General features: G+C 47.6%; 1 protein-coding gene across 3 annotated transcripts in view; it reads right to left on the bottom strand.

Moving 5' to 3' along the window:
• Positions 1–3,649: 3,649 nt before the first annotated feature.
• GUCY2D (guanylate cyclase 2D, retinal) overlaps positions 3,650–15,596 on the bottom strand; it is a 28,580-nt gene continuing 16,633 nt past the window's right edge. For all 3 annotated transcript variants that reach the window (XM_082371626.1, XM_082371628.1, XM_082371627.1), the window contains one exon: positions 3,650–15,350. In XM_082371626.1, the coding sequence (XP_082227752.1) occupies positions 15,305–15,350 (46 nt within the window). In that variant the 3' untranslated portion in view covers positions 3,650–15,304. The remainder of the gene's footprint in view (positions 15,351–15,596) is intronic.

Below are 15,596 nucleotides of genomic sequence, written 5' to 3'. Positions count from 1 at the left end.
CGAATGCCTAGAGCCTGTGCTCCGCAACAAGAGAAGCCACCGCAATGGAGAGTAGCCGCTGCTCGCCGCAACTAGAGAAAGCTCGTGCACAGCAACGAAGACCCAATGCAGCCAAAAATAAATAAATAAACTTATTAAAAAAAAAAACTTGGAGGATGAGGTGACGGTGGAGGCTCTGGCCCCATTCCCTGGATGGCCCCAAGTATGTTGGCAGTCAAGTATGCCGCCCCTCGCCCCCTGCCTCGACCCTCACCCTCTGGTAAGACTGGAAAGTATCTCTCTAGAGGAACGGACCAGCCCAAGTGTCATGTGGGGTTCCCCAATGAAATGGCTCTGCCAATTAAGCCCGCCAGTTGATAAGTCCTGTTCACACAGTTTCCAATCAGTTTTTCTTGCCTCATTCTTAAAAATGAGTGACTGGCCAAGGATCACCCGATCTTCAAGGAAGGCGTCCATCTAAAAGATACGGGCAAAAACAAAACTGAAGGGGCAGATAATTCAGGGAACAGAGGACTTCAAAGAAATCGTAATTTGGATCCTCAGAGAGGGGAAATCATGTGGCTATAGAAAATACACCCATTGTTTGTATAAAAATATACCCAATTTTACCCATTGTTTCTGGGTAAAACGTTTGGATTTTATAGATCATCCATTTTATAAATTGTGGTAAAATACACATAACATAAAATTTACCATTTTGAGAATTTTCAAGTGTAGAGTTCAGATGGTACATTCGCAGTACAGTCAAATATTGATACATTCACTTCGGTGTGCAACCATCACCATCTCCAGAAAAAGTTCATCTCCAGAACTTTTTCATCATCCCAAACTGAAACTCTGTGCCTATTAAACAGTAAACCCACAGATGGTGGAGCAGGAAGACGCTGAGCTCACTTCCACAGGTACACCAAAATTACAACTATTTACAGAGCAACCATCCATGAGAATGACCTGAAGACTAGCAGAAAAGACTTCCCACGACTGAAGAGATAAAGAAGGAACCACAATGAGATGGGAAGAAGGGTGGAGATGTGGTACAGTCAAGACCAACACCCCTGGTAGGTGACCCACAACGGCAGAATAATCACAATTGCAGAGGTTCTAAAGCCACATCAACACCAAATTGGTACTTTCTCCCTGATGTAATCAGGGCTGAAAGGAGAATTGATTAGTGATGGAATGTTAGTTAAACCTGTGAACCTGCACCTTCCAGGATCCTTCCTAAAGCAGGGCTGCTCAGAATGAGGCAAGTTAACCATTCACGTACGTGTTAAAGAGGCCAATTCCCCAGACCCTTGCACCAGGGAGGCAGGATCTCCAGAGATTCAACTTGGGAAATATACATTTTAAATAGGCACATAGGGTGATTCTTCTTCAGAACCGCTGCCCTTGAGCATTTAAATATTTGTTTACATTCTGGCTGACAGTTCAAGATGATCTGAGCTGGCAGGGTCTTCTGGGAGCTGTCATCTAACCCTTCAAGATATAGATGAAGAAATCAGAGCCCTGACTGGGGAAGGAAATTACTCAGTGTTTAAAAATGTCAATCAGATCTCATGCTCCCCTGCTTTGAACCCCTGAATGATTTGCCTCCTGCCTCTCTTTCTTTTTCCTCCCTCCCTCCCTTTTTCTTTCCTCTCTTCCTTCTTTCCTGTCTCCTTTTTCTTTCTTTCAAATTCTAAAAATTTTGGTCAAAGATGTAGATGCACATGATTTAAAGAGACAGGTCTAATAGAGAACAGACTTGTGGTTGCCAAGGGGGAGGGGGTTGGGAGAGGGATGGAGTGGGAGGTTGGGGTTAACAGATGTAAGCTATTATACATAGAATGGATAAACAACAAGGTCCTACTGTGTAGCACAGAGAACTGTATTCACTACCCTATGATGAACCATAATGGAAAAGAATATTTAAAAAGTGTATATATATATATATATATATATATATATATATATATATATATATATATATATATGTAACTGAATCTCTTTGCTGTACAGCAGAAATTAACACAACATTGTAAATCAACTATGATTCAATTAAAAAAAAAAAGAGAGAGACAGACAGGTCTATAAATTTCTCACCAACAATAGTGGTTCCCTTCACCTCTTCTGCTATCTTCCCCTCATCAAAGACAAAAACTTTCATCTCTTTAGTTAATAATCTTGGTATTTACTGCCACATCTCAACATAGCATGCATGTATTGTTTACGTTGATTTTTCAGTTTAGGCAGACATTGGCTCCCCACTCTGGAGGACAAGGTGGCATTCTCTTTCCTAGGCTTGCTCCTAAGACACAAACTTTTCCTCATCTCCTATCCTTCTTTTTTTTTTAAATAGTAATCTTTTATTTATTTATTTATTTTTATATTTATTTTTGGCTGTGTTGGGTCTTCGTTTCTGTGCGAGGGCTTTCTCTAGTTGCGGCAAGCGAGGGCCACTCTTCATCGCGGTGCGTGGGCCTCTCACTATCGTGGCCTCTCGTTGCAGAGCACAGGCTCCAGATGCGCAGGCTCAGTAGTTGTGGCTCACGGACCCGTGTCCCCTGCATTAGCAGGCAGATTCTCAACCACTGCGCCACCAGGGAAGCCCCTCCTATCCTTCTAATAGAGTTTCACTAGGACTAGGCAAACCAGTACTTAGTATTTACATGATTTTGGTTATGTACATCTATTCATAGGGGAGCTTTAGAGTGTACTGTAATTATTGTTTTCCTTTCCTACAAAACCTTTTGCTGTTGCTCTTGATAATAACTCTATATTTGTTATTATTTGTCTAGTGTTCTACACACCTTTATTAATTTCACCATTCTTCTAGATCCCTCTCAGTATGCTGGGGCACATCAAATACCCCCAGGTTATCTCCAGTCTGCACTGTTGGCCCTCTAGCCTGCTCCTTAGCTGTCATCCTGGGCTCTTGCTTCCCCACCATCCTTGGGATTCCTTTCCATGGAGCACGCCCTTCAATAGCTACTTCAGAAAGGGTACATGGGAGGGAGGAGCAGTTTTTAAGACCCTGCATGTCTGGAAATGTCTAAAATCTATCTACACACTTGAATGATAGCGTGGAAATAATTTTTGTACGGAACTTTGAGAGCACTGCTTCACGGGAAACAATGTTGTTGTAAAGAAACCTAATGTCATTTGGATTCCTGGTTCTTTTCCTAGGACCTGCTATTCCCTCCAGAAGCTTTCGGAATCTTCTCTTTGCCCCAGGTGTTCTGTAACTTCACAATCTTGCACCACAACGTGACCTACTTTTGTTAACTATGCAACGCTCTCAGTTAAAAACACAAAGAATGATTTACTTTCTGATGATTTTGCAGTTTGGGCTGGAGTCCCTCACACGGCTACATTCACTTGGGAGATAGGCTAATGATGGAGTATCCAAATGGGCTCAGCCACTCCTGTGTCGATGGCTGGGGGCTGGCCCGGCATCTCTCTCTCCACGTGGTCTCCCATCATTCAGTAATCCTGCCTGAGCTTCACTACATGGTGCCTGCATCCCAAGAAGCCCAAAGCTGTAATTTCCAGACCTCTTAAGGCCTGGAATTCAGACACATTCTGTTGGTCAAAGCAAGTCACAGATCAGCTCAGAGTCAACGTGGGAACACCTTTTTTTTTTTTTTTTTTTTTTTTTGGCTGCGCCACATGGCTTGCAGATCAACTGGCGCCCTTGGCAGTGAAAGTGCGGAGTCCCAGCCACTGGCACCAGGGAATTCCCCACAACACCATTAAGGAAAACAAAAAAATCCCTTTACAGCCACTTTTAATGGAGTTTGGGGAGGGGGCAAAAGCCAATGTTTGTGTTCAATCTAGTTTTTTTTTAATTTATTTTTTTATACAGCAAGTTCTTATTAGTTATCTATTTTATACATATTAGTGTATACATGTCAATCCCAATCTCTCAGTTCATCCCACCACCAACCCCCCACCCCGGCTTTTCCCCCTTGGTGTCCATACATTTGTTCTCTATGTCTGTGTCTCTATTTCTGCCTTGCAAACCGGTTCATCTGTACCATTTTTCTAGATTCTACATATATGCGTTAATATATGATATTTGTTTTTCTCTTTCTGACTTACTTCACTCTGTATGACAGTCTCTAGGTCCATCCACGTCTCTACAAATGACCCAATTTCATTCCTTTTTATGGCTGAGTAATATTCCATTGTTTATATGTACCACATCTTCTTTATCCATTCATCTGTTGATGGGCATTTAGGTTGCTTCTGTGACCTGGCTATTGTAAATAGTGCTGCAATGAACATGGGGGTGCATGTGTCTTTTGAATTATGGTTTTCTCAGGGTATATGCCCAGTAATGGGATTGCTGGATCATATGGTAGTTCGATTTTTAGTTTTTTAAGGAACATCCATACTGTTCTCCATAGTGGCTGTATCAATTTACATTCCCACCAACAGTGCAAGAGGGTTCCCTTTTCTCCACACCCTCACCAGCATTTACTGTTTGTAGATTAAAAAAAATAATAAATTTATTTATTTATTTATAAATTTATTTATTTATCCCTAATCCCCCACTGGTTCCATGCATAGTCCCCGCCCCATTCTATTACCTTTTGCTGTTTTCTATATATTTCTGCTGAAGCAGGAGGTGCCTTGAAGGAGGCAACAGTTACGTTCTCTTAGCTGTGGGGAATTTGGTGGGGAGTCATATGAAGGTTGAACTAGAACAAAAAGATGTGGGTTCCTATAAAATGTTTGCATTCATTTTATTTTTTTATATTCATCTTATCTGGTTTTTCAAACTTGCAAAATTAAAAAAGTTAAAAAAGTAGAAACAGGGAGGATGAATATTCTTTTAATAAATTTTGCTGTGAAGAGGGGCAGAGAAATAGAGCAATAACAGAGGATATGGCATCAAATGAGAGCTGCTTTCAAGATGAGCAACTGTTCTTACAATGATTCTCAGTATTGGCTTCACACACTAGAACTACTAGGGGTGTTTGAAAAAGCAAGGCTCAAGCCTCTCACCCAGGGTCTGGGTGTTGGATGCAGGTGTTAGGTTTTTTTGTTTTTTTTTTTTTTACAGCTTCCCAGGTGATTCTAATGTGCAGTCAATGTTGACAACAACTGCCCTCAAGGTGTGTTTGTGTTGTTGGGAAAGATGCAGGAGAAGTGCTAATCTCAGAAGTAAAATCCTGAGAAAGTGAAAAAGGCAGAACGCAGAGCCCGAGTGGGGACACAAGCCTCTCATGGGTGCAAAAAGCAGGATCTTAGGTTCAACAACAGAAAATTCCAACCAGAACTGACTTGAGCAATACACTTGCCTGTTGTAACTGAATCCAGAGGAGGGTGAATCAGGACAATAAGTTACCCATGCAATATCCATTCTCCCTTCTCCTTTCCTCATAGACTGCAAATTTAGCTCAGGGAAGGGAGGTGGCCACCACAGCAACCAGGAGAGAGGAGTTTTTAGGTAGCACTTGTAGAAGGGGGTCGGGGAGATGGCTCTCTTCTACAAAGCTCTGGCAAATGTCTTCTCACCTCTTCCTTTGTCATTGCTCCAAATGGGTTACACTCTGATGCCTGAACCAACCAATGTGGCCAGGAGGATGGAACACACTTGGTGTTTTAAGCCAACTGTTGGGCTGACCCTGGCAGGCCTGCAAGCCTTGTAATTGCCTACCTTCGAGACTGAAGAAAGAGCCCAGAGACAGCAACAAAGGCCTCAATGGTTTAACGGACAGGGGATCTTACAAATCTGAAACAAAGGGTCCTGGAGTAACACGTTCACCGTGGCTGGCAGATAGCAGACAGGACATGGCGGCAGTCTTCGCTACTCGGGGGAGAAGGAGGCCGCCATTTATAGGGGGAATTGATGTCAGGTTGGCTCACTGGTTACCAGTGCTGGGTGCTGGGGGTGAATGGATAAATAGGACAAGGTCCTTGTTCTCCAATGGCTCCTGATTTGATGTGAAAACCCCAGGGCCCAGGGAACATAAAGGACGATGTGTGGATGGCAGCACCCATTCCCCTTACTCTGGTGACAGCATCCTCATTTTCCTATAGGGAATAATCCGTTCCCCATTCTCAGCCCACATGGAACACCGTGGAGCTGACTTCATCCTCTGGCTCCAGGGGCGGACATGTGATCCACATGCCCAAACAGACTTGAGCAGAGTTTGGGAACTGATTCAGGGATGAATAAGTGACTTTGTCCAGGCCAGTCAGAGTCAGCCTTGGGATTTTTCTGTTGTTGTTGGAATTGTTTTTTTTTTTTTTAAATCACTTTCATTTCCTAGGAGTTGCATGATAGGATATAAGTAAGCCTTGAAGCTGCTGCTGGCGATTTCTGTAACCATTTTGGGAGAGCCCACCTGAGAATGAAGGCAACCCAATGGAAAACATAGCTGAGTAATTTATAGACCCCTCATGTGAATACCTGGATCCAGCCATGCCTGATACTCATGGTCTTTTGGTTACATGAACTACAATTTTCCTTTGAAAGAAAATTGGACTCTTTCAATCAGAAGAATCCTCTTTAGTACACAGGTCTATCTCAGACATGGGAGTAGGGCATGTCAGAAAAAACTTCCTTCAGATAAGAACACTGAAAACTCAGTGTTCACACTGAGTTTTGTAGGATGAGCAAGACTTAGGCAGACGGAGGTGAGGAAAGTGCTCTGTAAATCCCACCTGTCACCACACCTGTGTATTTGATTCCAAAACTGACAGCATGAGTTGCCTCTCTCTCTTCTGTCCAATTCATCCTCTCATCTTCCGCTTCCTGTCACTCATCCCACTGAATGGGTCTCATAGACAATCATTCTTGCCACGTACCCATTCAACAAGTATATCTTCTGAGCGTACTCGGGGTAAGTCACTAAGCTGGGTGTAGTATGTGAGGGGAAAGATGAGTGACAAGGTCAGAGAACAGACATGGTGAGCATTCAACCCCTTCCCATCTCATGCCCATGGCAGACATTGCCAATCAATCCATGTAATTTTCTTCTTGAGCCCAGATGTAGCCTCAGAATCTTTGTCATCATAGCACTCCAGAGAGTCACAGCCAACTGACTAAAGTTGGCATTTAAGATGAAGCCTAGTGTCATCCGGAAGGTAAGGTATGGCTCAGGGCAACGTGGGTCCAGAATAGAAGGGAGACAGGACTGAACTAGTCTAGAGACTGGGGAGATGGGGTTAATTAGGACTCTTCCATTTGTAAGTAACAGACACCCGCAAGAGAGAACTTGTCTTAGAAGGAGAATTTATTATAAGGACACAAGACTGGGGATACAGCTGGGCCTCAGGGACAGCCTGGAGGCAGGAGCTGGAGCTTTGTAGGAACTCAGGAAATTCTCTCTCCATCCCTCTTCTCTGCATGTCTGTTTTGTCTCTTTTTTCTCTCTCTCCCTTGACCAGTTCTTTCTGTTTTCCAGTCCACATGACAGAGATAGATGCCACACAGTTCATGTTTATATACTCTCTGTCTAAGAGAGTAACTGAAAGTGGGGTCCGGCTGCTCACTGCTCAAAACCCAATAAAGAGGCCAGCTTGGTGGAAAAGAAAGTTTGCTTTATTTTGGATGCTGGCAACTGTGGGGGAGGGCGGACGCCTGTCCAAAGGCTGACTCCCCCCACTGACAATCAATGGGCAAGAGCTTTTATAGGCGGAGGGAGGGGACTGCATGCAGAAACTGCACAGTCAGCTCTGATGGTCATCTTGAAATTGGTCATCGGTGGTCTGACCAGCGTTATCTTGATTGTTTTAGGAACAGTTAATCTTCAGTTCCAGGGTTGGTTTGTTTCCATTTCCTTGAGGCCAGTTCTCGGAATTGTGGCAGCTTATGTCATGGCTACTGTCTGGTCATCATGTAGTTAACTTCTTCCACCTGGTAGGGTTTCAGTATCTACAAGACAGCTCACAGGATACGGCTCAGAATATTATCTACAGCCCTTGAGGAGGAACTAAAGGTCCTTGACTATGTTTAATGACTAAACTATTATTATTTGGTCTCCTTTGACTGTTTTCCTTTGTTTCTGCATTTTCTCACTTCTCTGATTAAACTTATTCTTTGGCTAAAGTTTTTCTGCAGACAAAAGGCAGACAAAGGACATGGGGGGCAAGGACCATGGGGCCCTGCTCCGTTTCAGATAAATAGGTTTTGAGTGTCTTGGTTCAAATTCCAAGTTCCCCAGGCAAAAGGTTCTCACTGACCCAGTTTGGGACAGAGATCCACCTATGGTCCAATTACCCCTGTTCAGCAGGAGGAAGGGGTCACACAAGATATCAGGGTGGCTGTGTCCATCATAGCCACGTTGGTGATGCTGATGAGCTGTGAGGGCTGTGGGGATTTTTCGGAAGTATGTGGGGAGGTATTTTCCGGGCAATAGAAAACCCCGAACAATAAATGTCCCCTAAATAATTCAAGGAAAGCTTCTCGTAGGAGGTGAGTTTTAAACTAGTGATGAAAAACAGATACAATTTTAATAGGCAGAGATGAACAAACAGGATAATCTAAACTCAAACCAGCCTGATAAAATATGGGAACATATTGGTTTATGTAACTGGAAAATTCAGGAGTAATGGCTTCAGGCCTGGATGGATCCAGGTGCCCAGAACATGTGTCAGGAATTGTGCTTCCTCAATATTTCATTTCTGCTTTCTTCTGTGTTGAACTGTGTTAGCTCATTCTCAGGCAGACTCTTCCCAAGTGGTGGCAGAAGTGATGACCAGCAACTCTGGGCTTCTATCCTGCCAGCTTAGCAACCCTAGCGCAATGACGATGTCACCCTCTTATTGCAAATGTTCTGGGGCTGACCCTCACTGAACTGGCCTTGGTCACAGACTCTGAAGCTGGGGCTGGAATTAGCCCCATACAAACTATGTGGATTGAGGGTGGAGATGGGTGGATCCCCAAAGGAATTTCAGATGTGGGAAGAAATAGGCAAAAAAAAAAAAAAATGTGTTTATTCTACCTTTTCTGGAAGGAGTCCCTCTCAGAAACCATCCGTCAGTGGATTGCTGACCTGAGTTTTTCAAAACTCTCAGCCAAGGTTTAGAGGTCTTCCGAAATGGAGAGCTTGTTCTGGTTATCTATTACTGCATGATAAGCTACACTAAAACTCTTTTTTTTTTTTTAATGTATTTATTTATTTATTTTTGGCTTCCACTAATAACGTGTGGACTCCACCTCTCCTCTCCTACCCCCGCCTCCTGTCTTGGGGGAAAAAGCTTGCTTGCCGCTGCCTGAAGCTACTTCCATCTCCTCAGGCCCTGGCTCCCACCAGTTTTTGCCTCTTTATTCATAGTGTGGCGTTTAAGACCTTGGGAAAATTATAATCCTGACTATCACTTAGAAACTGGGTGACCTTAAACAGGTCATACCACCTTTCTGAGACTTAATGTTATCCTCTGTGAAATGGAGTTATAAGAGTATCTGACTAATAAGCTTGTTGAGGGTATTAAACTTTCACAACTAAAGTGCTTAGTACAGCTTCTGCACCCAATAGGAAGCACCCAATAAAACACTGCTCCTTCCTTCCCACACATACTCTGAAGGTGACCTCAATTTCCTATTTTACTGAGAAAATAGAAACCTGGAGTCAAACCCCCTGGAACCTGCAGCCACCTAACCCACAAACGTACCTACTCCCAGGCCCATCCTGTCCTGCGCTAATCCTCTTGCAAGGGTTTCCTCTCTTACCATCCAAGGGAATCCCTCCTCCTCTACCTGGATCTATCCCCACTGGCCACAGGACCCGGTCCCCTCATCACCCCCTCCAGTGTCTCCCTCTCCCCTTACTCTTTCCTATGAGCTGTCGACGGGCAAAAGTCTCTCCCTTCTTCAAAAAAAGAAACACAACACTTCCGCCTACCCTGCCTCCTTTCTGGCGTCTGCAGGAACATCTTATACAGCTGTGTCTTCACAGGGTGCATCCTCCGGCCTTCTCTGGGTGGCACTGACCGCTGGAAGGACCAGTTTCTGGGGCCAGCTCTGGCCTTGGGATGATCCCTGATCATCCAGTTCACCTACCTCAGCGTACTTGGCGTTGCCCCGGGCTTGGGCGCCAGGGCCCAAGGAGCCCACCAACATGAAGCCCAGATCGGGGCCTATTCGCCAAGAGCCAGGAAGGCCTCCATGCCTCGGGGGCGGTGCTGAGGGTGAAGCGCTCAGTACCGGCCCCTCCTCTTCCCCTTCCAGGGTCTGCTGAGGCTGGCCTGGAGCCCTCCACTGCTGGCCCTTCCTGTCGCTAATGTGGTCCCTCAGGCCTTGTTTCAACTGGGGCCACCACCCGCCCTGGCAGAGAGTGTGGCAAGAGCTCTGGGTTCCCGTTCCTCCTGGGATAGAGGCTAAACCCTGGGGAGGAGGGTGACCTCAGGGGCTGAAGTGGGGGACCTGTCAACGTCATGCATGAGAACCCACGTGGCCCTAAATCAGACAGGACGTTGACGGTAGTAACAAGGAAGTTCTGAAGGAGACACATGGCTCAGGAGTGGATGGTCAGGACGGAGAGAGCGGCCTGAGGAGATGGTGGCTGGCTGGCCTGGTGGATGAAGAGAACAATGGCGCGGCAAGGCCGTAAATCGGCTGACTGTGAACATTTATTCACTTGGCTTGGTGGTTTGGGTGATGAGGTAGAGTAGAAGGGAAAGCCCTTTGTTGAACTTGCAGTCATGAGCACATCTTAATCAAATGGACCAACATTTCATCATGATGAGAAAAATTGTGAGAGTCGTGTGGTATACAACAGAAGGTAATTTTGTTTGGCATTTTAAAAATGCTGATTGTGTAACCCATTCATGAAATGCACATTAACTCTGCTGTAACAAGGTGCCGAGTGGACTTTTCCTGTGGCCGTGGAATTAGTCTCTAGACTGTGACAAACAAGCTCCTCTCTGTGGGAACCTGGGTTTCCCAGACATCGCAGTTGTCCTTCTCCCCAGTTTCTCTGCTCCCTTCCCCCTCTGGGAGCGGGGCAAGCCACCTGTCCCACCCTAATCTCCTCATCAAAGTCTAGTCACTAACTCACGAGGCTGTTGACAAGCAAGATGCGCTGATCTTAGAGACCTCACCTCACTCTCCTTTGCATCGTCTCCTCTGGGGCAGGACCTGGAAGATTCCTCCACCTTCTAAATGCTGAGTCAGCACGAGAGTCCCAACAAGGCTACCAGGCTGTGCGCCTTTTCTCTCACAAGGTCCTAACCTCTGCCTGGGTTAGGTTCCCCGTAAATGGAGTTTCAGGAACAGTCATACTGCAGGGAAGGGCCCGGGCTGACTCTCGGTGGAGTTGAGGCTTAGAGAGAGACATCATCTCTTGTCATTCATCCTTCACTCCCTCCTCCCTCCAAATTCAGTGTTTTTCTCCTTTTCTTTCCTCTTAAACCAGTCCAACCCCCACTGCTTTCCACAATCCTTTTGAGGCACTTGACTGCAAAGAACAGAATACCCAATTCCATCTGGCTTAAGCAAAGAAAACAACTTGCTATCCCATCGTACTCGGCTAGCAGGATCTGGTTAAGCCTAGTGAAGGGCAGAGGCTCAAACAAGTGGCAGCAAGACCTCGTCACTGCCCATCTGTCAGTTCTGTTCCTTCTTTGTGGTGGCAAAACCACTCAGAGTCACATCCTCTCAGCAACCCCAGAGAAGAGATCCAACTTCTTCCCTTGGCTTCTAGCAATGTCTCAACACGAAGCCTTGTTTGCTTGGACTGGGTCACCTGCCTGTCCTTGAAGCAATCCCTGTGGCCAGAGGGATGGAGCGATTGGGCAGGACTGGAGGGAGGTCTGGGGTCAGTTCCACAGGGACTGAGAATGGGGCAGGGATGGTCGCCCATCATGGGGCAGACGGATAGCTAGGAAGGCAGAACACCCGACGTCCATCACGAGTCATCATGTCAGAAACATTGAGCCTGGGGCAGGGATAGCTGGGCTCAAAGAAAATAGATGACCAATGGGCTGGTCACCCATGGGTGGCTTTGGGATGGTCTCTCCTGTTCTAATGAGCCAGTGGCAGGCTCTGGAAGGGTCAGAGGTAGAGTGTGGGTTTTGGTGAGGTCTTGTCCAGGGATCAGTGGACCTCAACTTCCCCATTTGGGGGCCCCCTTCCCTCAGAATTGGACTCTGGCTTCCATGGTTCCTGGGTCCTGGCTGTAGACAAGCTCTGCCCTTCTTTTCCTTCCTCTCTCCTGCCTATGACCAAGGGATGAGGCCACACCACCCACTTCCAGAGCCTCAGAGACCCTGGTCTTTTCTAGAAGCCTGAAAGGCCTGTAGCTTCCCTGCTTGGTTCCCTCAGAGCAGATCCCCTGAGCAGAGGGGTTTCTGGGCGGGGATTGCTGACCCCAGTTCAACTCCCCCTGCCTAGGTCATCTCTAGGGTTCACCCCTTATCTGAAGCCCTCCATGGCAATGCCAGGTTCGAACACTCCAGGGATAGGGGTGTTCGGGCCACCCAGGCCAAAAGGACCACACACCGTGGAGTGGAAGAAAGCACACCTTTATTCCAGCCCCTACCCTGCCAGGACCCAGCACCACGGCACATGGCCTGGTGTCCACAGTGCACGGTCCAGAAGATCCCGGTGAACGCGGTCCCACAACGCAGTGTCACAGATCCCCCAAAGGGGGGTGTCTGGGGTCCACTGCAGGTGGGGATGGGGAGCAGGGCCCCGACCCTGAGGAGCAGCACAGACAAAAGGCGCCAGGTGAGCCCTGGGTCAGGATGCGGCGTCCGGGCTATGGGATGGAAGCAGCAGCAGAGCTGTGGGAGCTCCCTGCTTCGGCCAGCGCTGCTCCTGGCGACAGAGCCATCCCGAAGGCAAGGCCACCCCGAGCGTGGGCTCCTGGCACAGGCCAGCTGGCCGAGGTAGTGTAAACATGTCAGAGGGTGAGGGGTGCCTAGTGGCCAAGCCGGGTGCTCTCTGGGCTGGGAATTGCCTGGGTCCCAGGAACAAGAGGGATGACCAGGTGGAGAGGACTTGGGTCTGAGGGCAGCTGGGCTCTAGGAGACTGACTGGGCCCAGGAGAAAAGGTTCCACGGAAATGGAGGAGAAAGGCAAGGAGAAACTGCCCGGCAGAGAGAGGAGACTGGGGCTTAACTGTTTCCCTCCTCTTCTCCCACCAGCTCTCTGAGCTCTGGGGCGGGTGGTCCTGCGTTCTCCTGGCTGGGGAGGAGGACAGGCCTCTCCTTTACCAGCTTCTCCCCCCGTCACTCGCCTTTGAGACTGAGTCCCAGGAACAAGGCTGAGTTGAGGGTGGGAAGGGACCGGCTCAGCCCTGCCCGCCCCACCTCTGCCCCAAACTGGGTTTGGGCCACAGGTCATACTCCTCTCCCTCTGGGGGTGCCTTGTCCCAGCCTGTCCTGCACCTAATCGCAGGCCAACCCTTTCCCAAAGCTCCCCTGAATCACAGGCCAGTAACTACCCATGACCCCTCACAGGCAGGGAGGGAAGGAGAGGTAAGGGGTGGGGAGGGAGGGAGGGAAGAGGCAGGGGAGGGAGAGCTACATTCACACGGTCAGGTCCAACACCAGCAATGCAGAGCCTGCCCTTGATTCCTGGGGCCTAAGGACAGAGAAAATCTGAAGAGAGATGTTTAAGGATGTACATAATTTAAAAAATATTTTTTGTGTGTGTGCATCAGGGTTTTAAAAAAATCCTTAATTCATCATCTCCGAACTCGGTTAAAAATGTGTTTTAAATTATACTATATTACTCACTATAGCAGCGCCACCTTAAGTAACCAGAACCTACAAGTGCTGGATTTTAGGTTTCTTGTCTGTTCTTTCTCTACCTTTAGGAAGGAGGGGAAGACCATTGAACTTGTGGATTTTACGAGTCAGGCAAAGCAATCTCCAGCAGTGCCTGTAATCCTAACATCAGCTACTCCAGAGTCCTGAGGTCTAACGTCTACAGGCTCTGGACAGGTACATAAGAGATGTTCAGAAAATCTTGGTGTCTTGGAGTGCACGGGGAGTGGTGGGCACGGTGAGAACAGAAAAGCGAAACCCTGGAGAGACGGGACGAGGGGACGGTTGCTCTTTAGCTCCAGAAGGAAGTCAGCAGTTGCCCCTGTGTGGGGCTTTTGATTTCAAAGAGGGACATTTGGCAGCCATTTTTACAATGTGGTATCTCTTGATTTCTAAACGTTAGCTCAAGACAAGAACAAAACCACTCCATTGATCAAACAAAAGAAGTCTCGGGGCTAGTTTCTAGCCTGGTTTTTAAGAAATCTTAGCAGTTCTGAGATTTCAGGGATCCTAGGATCCTTTAGTTCTATGATTCAGAAACTTTAATGTGCATATAAATACTCTGAAGGAACTTTGTTAGGATGTAGATTCTGTTTCAATACTCCTGGGCCTGAGATTCTGCATTGCTAACAAGCTCCCAGGCGATGTCGCTGCTGCTGGCCTACCTACCACACTGTGTGGTGAGGATTTAGTTCATCCTTCCGCCTAGGAAGTCCCGCTGACTGTTCTCTCCCTGCTCAAAGAGGTCTCCAGTTCTGCTTGCACATCTCCAGGGACTGGAGGTGCACTACCTAGTGACAGCCTGGGTGGCTACAGCTGCTGCTAACTTCTGCCAGGTTCTGCGGCAATGGAGAAGGCCACCCAGAGTGCAATGTGCCAAGGCTCAGGCTCTGGAACATCAAAGTTCCACAAAAGAAGCTTTACCTGGGGACTTACTGGGATGGGAGGGGTTGATACTTGTCACAAAGATCTAAGCTGGGAGGATTTTCTGTTCAACTGCCTGCTCAGTGGCGCCCAGTTAAACAGAGACTACTACTATTCCTGGATGTTCTGGTTAGGAGAGGTTTCGTGGGGTTTGTCTACCTTCCTTTCCCCAAAGCTTTGAAACAAGCTTTTCTCTGCCCTTGGGCAAAGTATGTGGTAATGCCCCAGGAGAAGGAGCCGGTTTCTGACTGGTGGGGGATGGAGAAGGGAAGGATGCTTGAGGCTAAACAGAAGCCCTCAAATCCTCAGGCCACACGACACCCCTGCTCTGGTGGAACAGGCGGTCTCCACCTCCTCTGGGGTTGGGACATCCAATCCCAGATCCTCCTTCCTGGGGCCTTTCTTATGGGCTCAGGGTCACTGGGGCTGGAGGCCACGTGCCCAGTGCCCTGTACCCCAAGGCCAACCATTCTGAAGCCCAGCTGTCAGGGCCGGAGGGTATGGAAACCACCTAAGTAGGCCACTCTTCATTTTACCACGGAGGGGAAACCAAGCCCAGAGAGTGCATGAGACTTTCCCAGGGTCACACAGCTGGTTTGCAACCAGCTCTTGCAAAGGCTCAGAATCCTTTGAGGCAGAGCTGGACGGAAGCCACTGGTATTAGCCAGACTTTTGGTCACCTACAGCAGCAACTTTCAGGAAAAGGACCTTCCGGAATAATCCTGAGGGAAAGAGGAGTGTTTCAGAGGGAAATCATGGAAAGGGGTCATGGGGGTTCACCTCAGTAGGGGAGAGTCATGGATCAGAGTTTCTTGGAGGGCAGAGGGCAGGGTTTCTGCTGTAACCGAGCTCTAGGGCCAGCAGTCAGCTGGTCCTCTGGTGAGCGTTGCTACCTAGGGTTCTGTCTCTTGGGCGGTGTATAGCCTGAGGGGCCAAGAGGAGGGTCTGGTTAATGCAATGTGTGTGTG

The sequence above is a fragment of the Balaenoptera borealis genome, assembly GCF_965194805.1.
Source record: "Balaenoptera borealis genome assembly, chromosome: 20".
NCBI lineage: Eukaryota > Metazoa > Chordata > Mammalia > Artiodactyla > Balaenopteridae > Balaenoptera > Balaenoptera borealis.
The sequence above is the reverse complement of the archived record's forward strand: the minus strand, read 5'-3'. Positions and strand labels throughout refer to the sequence as shown.